The sequence below is a fragment of the Diceros bicornis genome, chromosome 23 (assembly GCF_020826845.1).
Source record: "Diceros bicornis minor isolate mBicDic1 chromosome 23, mDicBic1.mat.cur, whole genome shotgun sequence".
Lineage (NCBI taxonomy): Eukaryota > Metazoa > Chordata > Mammalia > Perissodactyla > Rhinocerotidae > Diceros > Diceros bicornis.
The window spans coordinates 8,370,115-8,389,239 of NC_080762.1; the positions used below are offsets into that span (position 1 = coordinate 8,370,115).

Below are 19,125 nucleotides of genomic sequence, written 5' to 3' on the forward strand. Positions count from 1 at the left end.
TATTTATTTTATAAATTTAAGTAATCCTATGCATTATCTAGACGATTGGAACTTATTTTTAGTTGGTTTTAAAGGCCATATTTTTAATTATTTATGTGATCCTACACAAGGTGTGGGGGGGCGGAAATCACAACTAAACACTGCCAGTAATAATCAACAAATAAATATGGTTGGTTTCTGATGACTTAACAAAGCATCACACTGACCATGTTAAAATTTGGAAATTTTAATAATTATATGACAACCATGAAAATATTAAACACCCAGCAGAAGTCTCCTATTTTTCATGAATCAAAAGAAAATGATGACTAGAATTCATGCACATTTGTCTGACAGTAGAATATTACTGAATATTTTTCAGGTAAAAAAAAAAGAAGCATAAATGTTATACAATTTTTTTCTGAAAACTTGGCCCAAATTGCCACTGGCACTTCAACACATGAAGAGTGAATAAATGTTTCACTTAAAATAAAAGAGTGTGTTTTCTAATTTACATATGGATTTCAGATTACATTTTGCTTTAAGCACAAAGTAATGTGATTTAGTATGAGGAAAGGAGAAGGGAAGGCTTTCTACATGAAAATGAATACAGTTTTCTGACAATTTTGTGATCTTTTCTAGTAAGTAGGTCTTATCTAACTTGCCCTGTTTTCACCACAACACTGGTAGACCACAGCCAGTCGGGCTTGCTCCAGGATTTCTGATCACCTTATCTTACAAAGGAAAGACTTGACAAGACTTGAAAACTCAACTATAATAACATGGAGTTTGGAGGTTGTTACAAACTTCTCTCAAATGTAAATAGTGCTGTATTCCCATTGGATAAAACTGCATGGTGCACTGGAAACTTAGGAACAAAAAACATATATATTTGTTGCAAAACAGTGATGCTGCAAACATCATTTTTCTTTCTTTTGGTCTGCTAAGCCAGATGATACTGAAAAAGCAATGAAGTGTATAGACCAGAGCCACAACTCCTATTGGTCAGGTGCCATGAGGACTCTATTTTAACCGTTTTCTAATGCATTCAATCAATAGTACACGAATGAGAAATAAACTCGAACCTTTGCAAAATCTGTGAACAAATTGATCTACTACTCACAAACTCATTATCCAACAAATTTATTCTTTGCCTTCACAAAAATAGACCCACAAACACATAATTCACACATTCTGGCAAGACTTTAGCTCTTTAATTTAAAGCTTGCTGCTGAGTGCATCTGCACACACACACACACACACACAAACACACATACATATATATACACACACACTCATATACATATATGAGCACTTGGAAACAGATTTTTAGACATTTCAAGTGAAACTCTGGAGAGCTAACATCATTCAATTATATTCCTTCACGGTAACATATCTGTTTCAATTACTATGCAGGGATGTTATAATTCTCCTGGAATGGTTGATGTAAACTTTTTAAAATTATAGTATTATGGTGGATTGAATCTTTTCCGTATATCACTTATTTATGAAAGAGGAAGTAGGAATCACATCCTACTTGAGGTTAGAGTTTACTCTTTTGGCTCTTAACTCCCTCATCTGCTCTCAATTCTCATATCGTCTGCCATGCCACACAGAAATCCTTGTGCTTTCTCTTGGTGGCCATCTTTTACATTTCCTTATGTCTGCTGATTCCAAACTTGCCTCAACAGAATTTCTAAGATTTGAAGTCTGCTACTCTGTGTCGTCCCCCATGGATACCGTGGATATGAATTGGCTTCTGGGACACCACTTCCTCCTGGTTTTTAATCCCAGTTCACTGGTTGCTGCTTTTCAGTCTCCTTTGCTGGATCTACGTCATGTCATGCCCTTGACCTCTTAAGGTGTTTCACTGTTCAGTCTTCACATTTCCCCTATCCTGTCCTCTCCTCTCTCCGCTAAATGATCTCACTCAGTCTTAAGGTCTTTAAATATCGCATCTACTCTAACAGATCTAAAACTGAGCTCCCCTCTCCAAAAGATAACCACTGACCTTTCTATAATTTTCCTCATCCTAGTCAATGGCCACTCTGTGATTCCACTTGCTCTGCCATAAACCAGAGTCAACTTTATCTCTTTCTTTCTGTCACATTCCACATATATTCTACCTGCAAAGGCTGCTGGCGTTGCCATCACGAACATCATTGCATTATCCTGTTCCAAGCCAGCTCTTGCCACTGGAAGATTTTTAGCCTTCTGGACATTTCATTACTCAGTGCGGCTTCCCTGACTCCTTCTCCTGCCACCCTCTCCCTCCTTCCCTCTCCTCCCACTGCCCTGGATCCTTGCTGTCTGCCAAGCACGGGCCAAGCATGGGCCTGTCTCCAGGTCAGTGCACTCGCTTTTTCCTCTGGCTGGACTGTTCTTCCTCCAGATGGTCACATGGCTCTCTCCATTACTTTATTCAAATCTCTGCACAAGCCTCATCTATTTGTGAAGATCTCCATTGACTACCCTATCTAAAATGGCACCCCAGTCACTCTAAATTCTCTGAGGTTGTTGTTTTTTTCTGGTAGCACTTTCACTATCTGGTATCACATTATATATCTATTTGTGCTTTCTTCAGCTTTATTGAAGTATAATTGGCAAATAAAATTATAATATATTTAAAGTGTACCTGTGATGATTTGATATATGTATACATTGTGAAAGAACTCCAGCCATCTAGTTAATTAACACGTCTATCATCTCACATATTTACCTTGTTTTTTATTTTTTTTGGTGAGATCGCAAGTATACAATACATTTTGTATATACAATATACCATACAATAAAATTATACAATAAAGTATTATCAACTCTGGTCACCATGTTCTACTTTAGATCCTTAGACCTCATTCATCTTATAACTGATAGTTTGTAACCTTTTACCAGCCTCTTCCAATTTCCCCCACTCTGCCTCCCAAGCAACCACCATTCTACACTCTGTTTCTATGAGTTCATATTTTTCGTTTTTTTTAATATTCCACACATAAATGAAACCATGCAGTTTTGTCTTTCTCCGTCTGGCAAAAATTGCTGAGCATGTTTGGAGAAGAGCAAGAAACTCAAATTTAGCATCACTGCAGAAGGGAGGAGAGAGCACTGAGCCTGGAAAGGTGGTCCATGCTCACCTGCAGAGGGTTTCTAACACTCTGCTAAAATACCTGACTTTTTCTTGGGTGGACAGTGGCAACCCCTGTGGGTCGTGAGCAGTGCTGCACTGTCATAATGGTTAAAAGTTGGAAAGAGATCTTGAAGACTTGAACTACTGCGTGGAAGTGAGTTCGTAATCATTCACCACGCTTTACCCTTCCTTTTCATTAACTCACAGGTTGAAGTCACTGAAGAGAGACAGGCTCAGCCTCCTCCACCCATATTTCAGAATCTAGTTTTCTATCTCGGGCATAAGTGCCTCTCTTCTTTGCCCTGGCTGGTGTCCTCGTTTGCATTTTAATCCTTCTCCTCTCACTATACATAGGTCTTTGCTTTTGTTAATTAATGTTCCAAGCTTTAGGTGGTGATATTAGTGGGTCATGAGATCACTTTAGTGGGCTTTGACTAAAATTTCTTCTAATAATGCAAGAGCATAAAATGGAATAAAATTGAGTATTATATACCATAATATAGATATTATTATATAATATAATCATATAATTATAATTATATATTTATATTATCTATCTTTGATATAGTATTATCTATTAATATAGCTATAGATTTAAGTATATGCTATAGATATTTAGATATCTACACACACAAGTTTTTTGTGTACCAGGTTATGATGTAAAAAAAGTATTTCTTACAGTGGTTGTGATCAATAAAGTCGGAAAGCCACTGAACTAGCCACGTTGAATTGGTATTTTGATTCTCACAGGGTTCTTTGCATAAAATATATAATTAAATTATACTAATCGTATAAAACAGAAACGAAAACACACTTTTTTATTGATCCTGCTAATGTTTCAAGTTAGTACTTTTTCTTCCTTCTTGTAACTTCTTAAAGCTATAACTTACACCCTTGTAACTGAATGTCTGCTTCACTATTGATTATCAAAATTCATCAATGACCCTCACAGTGAATTGCCGCCATATGTCCTCAGTCTCCCTTGAGAAAGCAGCATCTGATGCTCATTCACTGCTGCTCTTCTCTGTTGTGGTGTCAGAGGCAGTGTGGCCTCAGCTCCGTTGCCTCCCTGACAGCTCCTGTCTGGGCTTTTCCTTCTCTTCCGGCTCCCCTGATGTAGGCAGTCCTATCTTTCCTTCCTTCCATGTGCTCCCCTTGGGTAACATTACCCTGGGAAATCCTATCCAACTTTAATTCATTTATTAACATATCTCTTCCTTCATCTGCCTTTCCAATTTTCAGATTTCCATTTCCTGCAGCTATTTTCATATTTCCATTCAGACAGACCCTTCATATCTGTTTGAACCTATTTGAAACATAAATTGTCTTTATTCTGCAGCAGCTCTCTCCTGGTTTCCCTGTTTCGGTTAATGGCACCATCATTTTGGGGGTCAACCTGGCTGAAAACCTCTGGCTTCAACTCCTGCCTGGCCCTAAACCCTCATATCTACTTAGTTATCAGTTCTGTAGAGCTGCATTCAGCGATTTTCTCACATCCAACCTCTTGTCTCCATCCTTGTTACTATTACCTACCTTCAGGTTCTAATTGTCTTTTGCCTAAGCTAGTGCAATAGCTTTTTAACCAATCTCTTCACTTTTCTTATTTGTCTGTTTCAATTCATTTTATACTTAACTCATAATCGTCTTTCTAAAGTGTGTCTTTGATCCATTAACCTTTTTTTTTTTTAAAATAAAAACTTGTAGTGTTTCCTCATTACATAGAAAATTAAATAGCAATTTCTTAGACTGGTATTCAAGGATTTCCACAATATGGCCTCCATTTGCCCATTCATTTTCATCTGCAATTACAAAATTCTATTTGAATTTCATGCTCTAAACTCTCTTACTTACTAGTTCTTCAACATGCCTTGTGTTTTCTGTTTCTAAGGTTTTCCTCATATAATTTTCTACTATCTCCACTAGTAAAAATCCTTCAATATACTACTTAAAATCTATTATAAATACTACTTCTTTTAATATGTTCTTGAAGCTTCCAAAATCAAGTGTGGTATTTTGTGTCTTCAAATTCTCTTTACATTTTAGTTCAATTCTCTTAAGACACATGTTTTATTGTGAGCTTCTCCAAGAGATGTTATGCTTCTCTTTTATATCTCCTGTAGCTTTTGCTATAGTTCACCCCACAGAAAATTATAGATTGGTTATTGAATTTTTCTAATCCAAATGGTTCATATTTTAATAAACAATAAAACAAATAACATTCTCTGTTTAAACCCGGTCATCAGAGGGAAATTAGTGAAAGGAAAATGAAAATATTTTTCTTACACCTACCACTTGGTGCTTGGATGAACAGTAAGATCATGCATTTTATTCTCATCAATATTCTACTTATCTGAAAATTTACATTCTATACCCTATAAAAGACTTGTGATTCTGTTCAACGAAAAAAGAGGAGCTTGCAGAGGAAAGGGACACAATTTACATGAAAATGTTTTCAAAATGTACACAAAGCCAAAGAAGGAAAACAAAAAATACTGAGGGGGCACAGGTGGAAATATCTCTTCATCTGAGTTGCTCTGTGGTTCTTATACACACAAGATAATGTGTCCAGGATTCTAATTCTGAACAAACTGCCTTACGTTCTTTTCAAAAGCAAATTCTTAGAGACAAACTGCCCTTCCAGGTGAGATTGAAGTCTATAAACCACTTAGCAGAAAGTATAGATTGCCTTAGCAAAAAGGTAAATGAAAACACCTAGGGGTTTTCATCAATATATAAACCAATGCAGAATGTTCAGACAGCACCGAAATAAAATATTCCAGAGTTTGTTTCCCCTTATGGTTGTGTTTCCATGGTACCAGACCATTTTCACAGAAAGGGGGCAGTGATTCCAGGAGATATTGACCTATTTTGGAGCATAACAATAAGTCACCCTGCTTTAACTGCACTATTTTTCAATTATTTTCTCGATAATTCTTTACCAGTCGTGAATTAAACACGCAAAATGAGTGGAAACAGCCACAAAAGTGATATAATATGCACCCAAACAATCCTTCATAGATGAGTTTATGGCAGAACTATATGCAAACACTAGACTTTTATAAAAATTTATAAAATTATGCACATTGGTACATATATCATTTATTTCATAAATGTACTTATGTTAATATTGGTATTTACACTTTAATTAGTATTATTTACTTGGGACAGGGTTTTAAAGGACAAATGAACCATAGAGTATTAAGTGTTCACTTTTGTCATGTTTTGATATTGTTAAAAAAAATCTCTAACTTCAATTGAGACTTTGTCTACGTGGAAAAAATAGCCAAATCATAGAAAGCCCATGTGCTACACAGATGGTGTTACTGATTGGGAAATATGGTAATATTTCTCAATCTTACTTGTTGCTGGAAGAAATCAGAGGGCAAGCACATGGCTGACAATCATTTGGCAATCCCTTGACAATTCCATAGTATCCGACAGTACATCGTTCACAGAAGTCACCAGCAGTGTGATGTTGACAATTCTGTAAAGGAAAAGGGAGAAGTTTGTGTTTAATTTAAGAGAGTTAGAATGTGATTCATCATACAGCTCCCCACCTACGAGTGTGTGTGCTCCTGTGAACACATGCACACACATCATTGACAGAGAACTCAGTCCTTGATATACTTTTTTTTTTTTAAGATTTTATTTATTTATTTTTTCCCCCCAAAGCCCCAGCAGATAGTTGTATGTCATAGCTGCACATCCTTCTAGTTGCTGTATGTGGGATGTGGCCTCAGCATGGCCAGAGAAGCGGTGTGTCGGTGCGCGGCCAGGATCCGAACCCGGGCTGCCAGCAGCGGAGCGCGCGCACCCAACCGCTAAGCCATGGGGCCGGCCCTGATATACATATTTTTAAAGAAGCTCTTTCATTTGGGAAACTAATACTGAGCTGTTGTAGCTATATCGACAATAAGAGTTTCTGTTGTCTTTTTCCTATGCCAATCTCTGTATAAATTTTTCTCTTACTCTAATCTGGGGAATAGACTTCACAAATTTCTAAAATTTATTATATTATCTGGCTGTTTAAGTTTCTTCTCTACAAGGTGCTAGAAAAGTGCTAAAAATCCTTGGACCTTGGTGCACGCCCATCAGTGGGCTTTCTGAAACCAAACCAAGGTGGAAAGTAAAAATGTTTAAAGAGGCAACAATAGGAAAAAAAAAGGTCGGCCTAGTTACCACATTAAGAATGTTATTCATCTAATTCTTGCCAAATGTTGATGGTTTTTAATGGATAAGAGAGGACCCAATCTGAAACCAGGAATCTCAGGTCAATATGTTCTTTTTCATTCTTGCATAATAAGAGACACTTGCATAATATGCTTTAAGATATTTCCATAAGGAAATGAGAATAGTTTCAGAATTGTGTGTAAATAGTTTTGAGATTAAAATTCTCATAAAGTAGAATTATAGTTAACACATAGCAATCATTCATACACTAGAGACTTAGGAAGAGCTACCTGCCAGACACTGAGCCAGGTACTGAGAGGAACCAAATTAAGGAAAAAGGTAAAATAACATCCTATCCTAGAAGAATTTATTTATACTTTGGAAAAATTGAAAAAAAATTGGCAAATAAGAAACACAGCAACAACAATGCAGCATTGACTGTTATTTAGGGGGAATGTGACCCTTGACTTTGGGAGTTGAGAAAAAAGAGGAAATAGAAGGAATTTGGAGTTGGATTTTAGCTTGATTTTGTAGGACAGGATTTGGAGTGATCAGAAGGGTGACTTCTGATAAACAATATCAAGAGAAAAGTTGAGAAGCAAAAAAGTCAGTAACAAAATAGATGTATATGTTAGTGACCCCACCAGCTGATCAACTCAGCTGGAGCCACAGAGACACCTGCAGGCTTTATATTGACCTTGGATCATATCCCATATGATGGGCTCTTTGCTTCATTCAAACAAGAAGTACATATTGATTTTTCATGTGTCTTCTAAAGGCCAGACAATGTTTTGTGTGGTATGTGTGGTCATTCATGACAAACAGTAACTGAAGTTACTTCCTCTACAGACACTGTCATGGAATTAAAAAAAATTTTTTTAGAACATCTACTGAGTCTTTTTGAGGGTTTATGCTATTCTCTGGGACAAAACCATGACATTACCACCACGAATTTTAGACCATTGGCTTTTTACATTTTTGGTGCTATATTTAAAAATATATTGTATCATGGATGCATTTTATAACTCAGTGTAAAATGGATCCAGTTTTCCAATATGGTAGGATACAAATCTCAAATATTCTAATTCTCTACCTCACTCTCAGCCGATGACAGCCTTTATTTTCAGAGAAAAGGAAGCCTTCATTTGGGTGCTCCCTCTGCTTCCTGCCAAATGACTCGCCATCTTGCCTGCATTACTTTCCATCCCTTTAACATTTATTTCTGTCCATAGGAAGCAGTGTTTTCTGCTTTGTCTAAAGCTGCTTCCTTCCTAAACTATGGGTTAGGATGGTGGCTCTCCTGCCTCCCATTTTCTCCAGCATCTACATTTTTTCCTTCTTTGCTGTCTTATTCCCATCAACATTTGAGGTTAGTCAAGCCTTTTTCTATCTTAAAAATATCTCCGGGGTCTCGAGTCTCTTGACAACTTCCATTCCACCTTTGAAAAGCATTATTAACATTCCTGCTCTCTACTTTCTCACCTCCCATTCACCCTCTAAATAAGCTTCTGATTTCACCATTGAAACATCATTCCAGGCTCATGTAGAAGATCTTTGTTGCTAGATGAAAATTTACTGGCAATACTTAGTCCTTGTGACTCACGAATGTCCTGCATCAGCTGATATTTATGGCCACACTTTCTTTGACATTTTCTCTTCCTGTGGTTTCCCTGATTTTTCTCCCACCTCTGGCTACTCTTTCTTATCCTCCTTCATGGAGTCTTCCTTCCCTTTCTGTTTAGTAAGATTGGTGTCCTTGATTCTAACTTCAGCTCTCATCTCTTTTTTTCCCCTACACATTCTACCTTGGTGATACATCTACTACTATGATTCCAGTTATCTCTATGTGCCAAAAACTCTAATTTTATATGTTCAGCCTAGATATCTCCAATGAGTTCTCGACTTAAATTTCCAAGGGCAAAAGTACCTTGCATTTGAAATGTCAAAAAGTAAGCTCATATCTCTTTAAACTTGCTAATACTCCTGTATTTCCCATTTCATTTGGGGTCACTATCATCTGCTCAATTACCCAGGCCAGCAGTCTAAAAGCCTCTCTCATCCCAGATATCTATTTTTTTTTTTAAGTTTTTTTTAGATCAACCCTGAGCTAACATCCATGCTAATCCTCCTCTTTTTGCTGAGGAAGACCAGCTCTGAGCTAACATCTATTGCCAATTCTCCTCCTTTCTTTTCCCCAAAGCCCCAGTAGATAGTTGTATGTCATAGTTGCAAGTCCTTCTAGTTGCTGTATGTGGGACGTGGCCTCAGCGTGGCCGGAGAAGCGGTGCGTCGGTGCACGGCCGGGATCCGATCCCGGGCAGCCAGTAGCAGAGTGCGCACACTTAACCGCTAAGCCACAGAGCCCGCCCAGATATCTATTTGATAATCATGTTTCATGACTCTATTACTCTGTTTCTTTACTTCCGTGTTGCTACTATTTTTATTGGGCCACTGTCATCTTTTATCTGGTTTATTAGAAGAATCTCTTTGCTAAAGATCCTGCTTCCAAATTTTCTCATCCAGTGATTTCCCCTCACTGCAATCAGAGTGATCATCCTATAGAACATATCAAATCATGCCATTCTCTTGCTTGAAAGCCTGCTCTAGTTCCCCATTGCCCTCATGATGAATTACAAACTCTCTAGCATGGCAAGGAAGACCTTTATAATCTGGCCCTTGCTTACTCTTCCAGCCTTACCTCTAGCCACTGCAACCTTTGCCCACTATGCTGAAGTCATATGCGACCATGTGAAATTCTCAAATTATACAATGTTCTTCTTTCTTACCTCTGGGATTTTTCATATGCAAATCCCTTGTTGTGGAATGCTTTTTCCTCCTCTTACCTGGCTGTCACCTATTCATTTCTGCTCTCATTACAAATGTTACTTTCTCTGATAAACATTCTCTGTTTGAGAATGCCCTAATGTCTGGGCTAAATGCTCTTTCTAGCTCAACACAGTGACTGAAACATGGTAGGCATTCAATGATGCCTTTGAATGACTGACTGAATGGATGCATGTTCTAGGAAGAATAGATGAAAATGATCAGGCTTCTTAAGATGAAAAAGGCCAAGTTTCAAGTCTAATGACTTTACAGAAAGGTGGTTAGCAGAGCAAGATGACTTGTCACATTTTGATGTTGATTTAAGTACCATAATCCTCTCTTATTCAGCCATCCAAAGGAACCACCGGATTTTAGCAATAAAACAGCCATTCCATATTTAACAGAAGCATGGTGAAAGATAATGTCTCCAAGATAAAATAATTATCTATGAATTCCAGTCTCAAATCATTCAGCAAGTTGTCAAATGATGAAGAAGTGTTAACTGAGGAGTATTTTAAGAACATATTTTATAGTTATAGAAATGAACATGTGCCAAAAAATACACAGGATCTTGAACAATAATTATCAGCATTTTGCTTCTGTAAAGAAAAAAAATCACTGCATAATGAATTATTTTATGTAACCAGAAGTAACATTAATAACTAAATCAAAACATAGATAATTTTGATCATTACTGAAAATATAGAGATTGAAAAATACGGTTTGCTTATCTTATACCTACAACCCTATATAATTTCTTCACAGAGCAAGCAAATATTTTAACTTTCTCTGAACAGTCAGTCTTTCACAGGGTTGCCAACATAATGAACTTGGTTAACCTAATCCAATGTTCTGGTTAGGTCCACAAACACAACACATAAATCATGATGCTATTTTTGAAACGTTTTGACATAGACCTTTCACATGACTTTCCTGTCTGCTTTGAAATAGTGGACATATTTCTCTCATATAGAAATTAATCTTTAGGAAAATTTTCCATATTTTAGATACCTAATGAGAAGTCAAATTATATTCTCAAGAGTGAATATGTGCTAGCATCTTTTCAATAATAGATTAGAATATACGCTATTTGTATTTTTTTGTACATGGGAAAACTGGTGGTATATATTTCTTCTACTAAATCAAATGAACATAACATTAATGTTACAGTATCTTAGACCTAAAGTGAGAAGTTACTTAACCTAACCTTCTTTCCTTAGAGAGATGCCTCCACACTTTCCTTGATATATTATTAAATGCATGAATTCTTATAAGGCAGCCTTTTCATCTTGCATAACTATAAGCTATGAAGTTTTTCCTTCTGCTGAATGAAAATTTGTTTCCCTCTAATTTTCGGTCAGTGATCCAAGTTCTGCCTCTGAAGCTGTATGTATTAAGTCTAATTCTCATTTCCCAGAGAAAGTCCTCAAACATATGAAGAATACTATTACTTCATAAATTTTTTTCAAGCTAAATATATTTTTTCAAGATAAACATTTAAAAATTCTGGTTACTCAAAATTTCTCTTAAAATAGAGATTATAAGTATCTACTTGTGATTTGCAAATATTTTGAATGTACTTCCCTGATCTGGATCTTGTATAAATGAATCAGCAGTCAAGCAAGAACTCCTATTTCACAGGAATTGCTATTATATGTCATTTTCTCTGTTCTCTCCCTTTAACACTAGAATATAAGCTCCTAGAGGGCAAGTCTCATTCATTCCTCATCTTTATAATCCCAGCGCCTACCACAATGCCTGAACATTGGAAAAATTTAATAACAAATGCCACAAGAATGAACAAACAAGTGAGACTACCTAAGTTCAGAACTTTTTTCTATTAATTTCATCTTGTTAATTGTGGCTCATAATCCCACCTGTCAGGTTCTTTTTGATTCTTGACCACCATATAGCACGTTAGGTAACACTTCCAGCTTTATGTCATCTGAACATTTGATAAGTCTCACCCACATCACTGATCAAGACTTTGAACATGACAGGGTCAAACACAAAGCCTATGCCTCACCACTGGGGACATCTCTAGAGCTTATTCTAGGTCATGTCATTTAACAACTTCTATACCCATCAAACTCGTTAACTGATTATCATCTGCATCATATTTTCAACCTTGCTTGTGAGGATACCATGAAACATTCTGTCAAATACCTATTTAAACTAACCAGAGTTTGAGTCATAGATCTGACTCTTACTGGCTTATGACCTCAGCAAATTACTTAATTTCTCCCAGCATCAGTTTTTTAACTGTAAAAGAAGAAATAATCTTGTCTACCTCATAAACTTATTGTAAGAATACATGAGGAAAGTCTGTCTACAGCGGTCAGCACTGGTCCTGGTACATATATAGGGTTGGTCACATGGTAGCTGTTTTTATTTTTGCTGAATTTGAGATATGATGTACCACATGGTCTGATGAATTTGAAATTGTACTGGAATTCAGGAAACTGGGGTCTCAGATATTATATACACAGTAACCTTAGCAATTATTTTGATATGTTTTATTTTGAGGGAACCTATTCTGATTCCTAATGAGCACTGTTTATTTTTTCTACAGTTGACAGATACTGGCTAAGTAAGCAATCCTTAAGTTTTACTGGATATCAAAATCAATCTGTTTTTTTATATTTTAGTTTCCTTCATAAAACCTGGAATGACATTTCACTACTTTCCATCCTGTGACAAATTTCATATTTTCATGATTTTGTGAATATTTTTCGTATATGGCTCTTAATCACACTGCAGTTTCTATCAGTACTCTAGGATATAATTCACCTGGGCTTTTAAAATCAAACTCATTGAATCAGCTAAGGGCGTGTTTACTCTCTCTCAGTCTGCAGGTAGCATTTTGTTTTGGATTTGAAACCTGATTCTAATACTTTTTAGTCAAGGCTCTGTGGGTTACTTAAGTTTTCTTAGCATTAATTTTTAGAGTTGCAATAAAATGCTAATAATCATTATTTTGGTAAGGTTGTTAGACAGATTAAATAATTTAAAGTTTATAAAACACTGTAAACACAGTAGATTCTAGTTATGAGTCTATTTACTGAAGATAGGGCTAATTGCTTAACCACAGATACTGATGGTGTTTCAAACAACAGGCCAGATCAGTGATGGAGATTTATTTTGTTCTTTTCATTTCAAAATAAGAACTGTGATAGAATGAAAATAATATTTTCACAAACTATTTGGTCTCAAGAAAGTTATTTGAGCTAGCTGAGACTTCAATAGTCCCATGTGAAATATAGGAAAAATAATACTGACTGTGGGGGTGTAGTGACAATTAAAGGAGAATATATATGTCTGTAGATAGGTATACATATATAATAAATATAGATAAAGAATAGATATAGATATAGGTATGTGTGTTATATATAAACTCAGAAAATCTATACCTATATCTATTATGTATGTGAGTGTCTGTGTGTGTATCTCTTTGGGTGTGTGTGTGTGTGTGTGTGTGTGTGTGTGTATGTACTGATTAGTGTTAGTTCATTTCCCTCCTCTCCCTTTCCTGGTTGGAGGTTCAATATTATGTAGGTTTTACTGTTCTATTTTGAAGACAATGTTCCTTAATGGGCAACAGTCACTGAGCTACTGGTCATAACATGCTTATGTATATGATTTATTAACATCTAAAATGAAGCAACAGCTCTCTTGTAAGTGTCATTAGAAATTATGAAGAGAATAGTTATAAAGTGATGTGGGTTTTATGTAACAGTTGAAATGCTTAGCCTTAAAGTTTTCTATAGTTTTGTTTATTCTCTACCCGTTGTTTTTGATGAAAGGCATAAAGAAATAGAAAAAAGGAGACTCAACTGTTGAGAGAAGTCAAGATGGCGGCATAAGCAGAGTCTGAACTCACCTCCTCCCACGGACACAGCCAATTTACAACTACTCGTGGAAAAATGACCCCTGAGACAGAACTGAAAACTGGATAAGAGGAACTCCTGCAACAAAGGACAATCCAAATTGAGGTGGAAGAGGCAGAAACTCCCTTCTGAAGAGGAAAAACACCACCTTCACAAGCCGCCAGCTTCACAGGAGCCCGGGAGCAGCCCAAAGGTACACAGCCTCCCTGGAGGAGCAGGGTCCTGAGCTGGGAGCACCCCCGCTGTAGGCACTTTGTGGACCCAGCACAATCAAGACAAGTGGCATAATATCTGACTTTGCCTGCTACTAAAACATTGAGGAGTACCCCCAGAAAAGCTGCTTCACAAAGAAATTAAAACCGGCTCTTAAAGGGCCCATGCGCAAACTCACCGGTTTCAGAAAGCAACCGAAAATCACCAGAAAGAAAGGTGCACAGTGCTTTGGTGAAAAGAGTCTCACCTGATAGGCTCTGAGTGCATTGCAGTGAGAGGTGAGACCTCTCCAGGGACTGGGACATTGGCGGCGGCCACTATTGTGGCCTGGTGTGGGCGTGCTGACACAGACGCCATTGGAGTTCTCCCTGGGGCCTGCTAGCCCAGGGGCTGCCCCACTCACTAGAGCACCGATTTAATCCAGCTCAGCCAGGGCAGGCAGCCCACCCTAGAGACTGGCCCCACCCAACAACAAGCCCTCAGGCAACTTGTGGGCCTGCATAGATTGGTGACTGGATTCTCTGCAGCCTGGCAACTGAGCCCACTTCAGTGGGGCAGGGCGTGCACAAGGAGCAGGTGGAGAGTGTGGGGCAGTGGTGGAGTGTGTGGGGCTCCTGCTGTGGAGAGACTGGGTCCACTTCAGGAGGTCGGGGCGCACACACAGGGCAGGACTGTGTTGACTGTGTGTGTGGACCTGTGGGCGGCAGGGCTTCTCAGCTGCAGAAGACTTGTTCTTCTCAAAGACCCACATAGGGGGTTTGCCCCACCTTCCGAAGCCTGAAACAATTGTGTGCTCCCGTGCCTGAGGCCAGCCCCACCCAGCTACAATCCTCAGAGAGCTGACAAGAGACCTAAATGCTGGAGGTCTATAGCAATTATAAGCCCCTGAGCCTAATAACCTGCCCGGCTGGGGGCTTACTCACTTAAAAGAAATACTGCAACACAAATGTTGTATTAGAACTTGCAGCCAACTGTGCTGGGGCTCCCCACACCTGATAAAGAGACTGAAGGGCCCACAACAACTACAAGCAGCTGAGCATTACAACAGCTGGCCAGGAGCATAACTCAGCCTCCCTGGGCACCTACAGGGAGAGCAAACAGGCCACAACAGAAGGACACACGGAACCCACATAGGGGTCACTGCTGGAACATTGAGAACTGAGGGAAGCACACTGCAGGCCTCCTAAGGCATCACTTATATAAGGTCACCTATCCAAGAGCAGGAGACGTAGCTGACCTACCTAATACGTAGACACAAGCACAGGGAAAGAGACAAAATGAGGAGGCAAAGGAATACATTCCAAGTAAGGGAACAGGACAAAACCCCAGAAAAGGAACTAAGTGAAACAGAAATGAGCAACCTACCTGACAGAGAGTTCAAACAAAGAGTGTTAAGGATGCTCACTGATGTGGGGAGAAGAATAGATGAACTTAGTGAGAATGTCAACAAAGAAATGGAAGATATAAAAAAGAAGCAATCAGAAATGAAGAATACAATACTGGAAATGAAAAATTCACTAGAGGGACTCAAAAGCAGAGTAGAGGATACAGAAGAATGGATCTGTGAGCTGGACAAAAGACTAGAAGCTCCCTAACTCATTCTACAAAGCCAACATTACCCGGATACCAAAAACAGATAAGGACAACACAAAAAAAGAAAATTACAGGCCAATATCACTGATGAACATCGACGCAAAAATCCTCAACAAAATAGTAGCAAATCGCCTACTACAATATGTTAAAAAGGTTATACACCATGATGAAGTGAGATTTATTCCAGGGATGCAGGGATGGTTCAACATTTGCAAATCACTCAATGTAATACACCACATTAATAAAATGAAGAATAAAAATCACCTGATCATCTCAATAGATGCAGAGAAAGCATTTGACAAGATATAGCATCCATTTATTATAAAAACTCTGAATAAAATGGGTATAGAAGGAAAGTACCTCAACATAATAAAGGCCATATATGACAAACCCATAGCTAATATCATCCTCAATGGTGAAAAACTGAAAGCTATCCCTCTAAGAACAGGAACCAGACAGGGATGCCCACTGTCACCACTCCTATTTAACATAGTACTGGAAGTCCTAGCCAGAGCAATCAAGCAAGAAAAAGAAATAAAAGGGATCCAAATTGGAAAGGAAGAAGTGAAACTGTCACTATTTGCAGATGACATGATTTTATATATAGAAAACCCTAAAGAATCCACCAAAAAATTTTTAGAAGTAATAAACGAATATGGTAAAGTTGCAGGATACAAAATCAACATACAAAAATCAGTTGCATTTCTATACACTAACAACGAAGTAGCAGAAAGAGAAATTAAGAAAACAATCCCATTTACAATTGCAACAAAAAGAATAAAATACCTAGGAATAAACTTAACCAAAGAGGTGAAAGAGCTGTACACTGAAAACTATAAAACATTGCTGAAAGAAATTGAAGAAGTCACAAAGAAATGGAAAGATATTCTGTGCTCTTGGCTTGGAAGAATTAACATAGTTAAGATGTCCATGCTTCCTAAAGCAATCTATAGGTTCAATGCAATCCCTATCAAAGTTCCAACAACATTTTTCACAGAAATAGAACAAAGAATCCTAAAATTTATATGGAACAACAAAAGACCCCGAATAGCTAAAGGAATCCTGAGAAAAAAGAACAAAGCTGGGGAGTATCACACTCCCTGATTTCAAAATATACTACAAAGCTATAGTAACCAAAACAGCATGGTACTGGCACAAAAACAGACACACAGATGAATGGAATAGAATCAAAAGCCCGGAAATAAATCCACTCATCTATGGACAGCTAATCTTCAACAAAGGAGCCAAGAACATGCAATGGAGAAAAGAAAGTCTCTTCAACAAATGGTGTTGGGTAACTTGATAGCCACATGCAAAAAAATGAAAGTAGACCCTTACCTTACACCATACACAAAAATTAACTCCAAATGGATTAAAGACTTGAATGTAAGACCTGAAACTATGAAACTTCTAGAAGAAAACATAGGAAGTACGCTCTTCAACATCAGTCATAGCAACATATCTTCAAGTACCATGTCTGACCGGGCAAGGGAAACAATAGAAAAAATAAACAAATGGGACTACATCAAACTAAAAAGCTTCTGTACAGCAAAGGAAACCATCAACAAGATGAAAAGACAACCTAACAATTGGGAGAAGATATTTGCAAACCATACATCAGATAAGGGGTTAACCTCCAAAATATATAAAGAACTCATGCACCTCAACAACAAAAAAACTAACAACCCAATTAAAAAATGGGCAAAAGACCTGAACAGACATTTCTCCAAAGAGATATACAGATGGCCAACAGGCACATGAAAAGATGTTCAAAATCATTAACTATCAGGGAAATGCAAATCAAAACTACAATGAGATATCACCTCATGCCCGTCAGAATAGCTATAATTAACAAGACAGGAAACAACATGTGTTGGAGAGGATGTGGAGAGAAGGGAACTCTCATACACTGCTGGTGGGAGTGCAAACTGGTGCAGCCACTATGGAAAACAGTATGGAGATTCCTCAAAAAATTAAGGCTAGAACTACCATATGATCCAGTTATTCCACTGCTGGGTATTTATCCAAAGAACCTGAAAACACCAATGCATAAAGATACATGCACCCCTGTGTTCATTGCAGCGTTATTCACAATAGCCAAGACTTGGAAGCAACCTAAGTGTCCATTAAGGGATGAATGGATAAAGAAGATGTGGTATATATACACAATGGAATACTACTCAGCCATAAGAAACAATGAAATCCAGCCATTTGTGAAAACATGGATGGACATTGAGGGTATTATGCAAAGTGAAATAAGTCAGAGGGAGAAGGTCAAATACCGTATGATTTCCCTCATTAAGTAGTACATAATAACAACAAACAAACACATAGAGACAGACATTGGATTGGTGGTTACCAGAGGGGAAGGGAGGAGTGAGGAGGGCGAAAGGGATAATTCAGCACAAGTGTGTGGTGATGGGTTGTAATTAGTATTTTGGTGGTGAACATGATGTAATCTACGCATAAATAGAAGTATAATGATGTACATCTGAAATTTATACAATATTATAAACCAATGTTACTGCATTAAACAAAAATTAAAAAAAATAAAAAATAAAACTGAACTTCATCTCCCTCCAAAAAAAAAGAAAAAGAAAAAAAGATAAGTGAGAAAATCTAGCATAGCACTAGAGATAACGATGGTTTCTACATTAACTTTTGATTAATTATCATCTAATTGGTTCTAAGGTTATAAATGATGGATAATGTGTATGGTAACTATCATCTTAATCATCATCAATCATCATTGCTATCACTTCTATGGAGCTCATTGTGTGCTAAGCAATGTTCTAAGCCTTTTATCCAGTATTTCATTGAATCCTTACAAAAACTATGAGTAGGTATTATTATTATCTTCATTTTATGAATGAGAAAACTAAGACCCCACTGACGTTAGATAAATTAACTAGGCTCACATAGCCCATAGGGATGAAACCAGGATTTGAGTTAAGTCAGTCTGACCCACAGAGTCATGCTTATGACCACTATACCAAAGTAGAGGGCAGGCACTGTGTAAAGGATAAGAAATTAAACTGGGATCCACACTATACATAGAAAGAAATCAGTATGCTTCAGTTTCCTCAGTTACAACATTGAAGTAATGATAGCTATTTCCTATTTGTCTCATGGGGCTGTTTCAAAGATGAACAAAGTTGCCTAAATTCAAAAGTTGTAACTTCCCTGAAGAAAAATATAAAAATTCAGAGCGTGACAATTTATACTAGCTGTGCATGTTTGATGCACATATGTATTTATTTTTTACTTCATCTAGGGATATCTCAGAAAATAGACCTGTATTTAGGATTCTTAAGGCATAAAAATAGCTATAATAGC

At 37.4% G+C, this 19,125-nt stretch overlaps 1 protein-coding gene across 1 annotated transcript in view; it reads right to left on the reverse strand.

The window, feature by feature from the left end:
- Nucleotides 1-19,125, reverse strand: part of LAMA2 (laminin subunit alpha 2) — a 572,820-nt gene that overhangs the window by 151,197 nt on the left and 402,498 nt on the right. Inside the window, exon 30 of the mRNA XM_058566315.1 lies at nucleotides 6,463-6,587. Coding sequence (XP_058422298.1) covers nucleotides 6,463-6,587 — 125 coding nt within the window. The remainder of the gene's footprint in view (nucleotides 1-6,462; nucleotides 6,588-19,125) is intronic.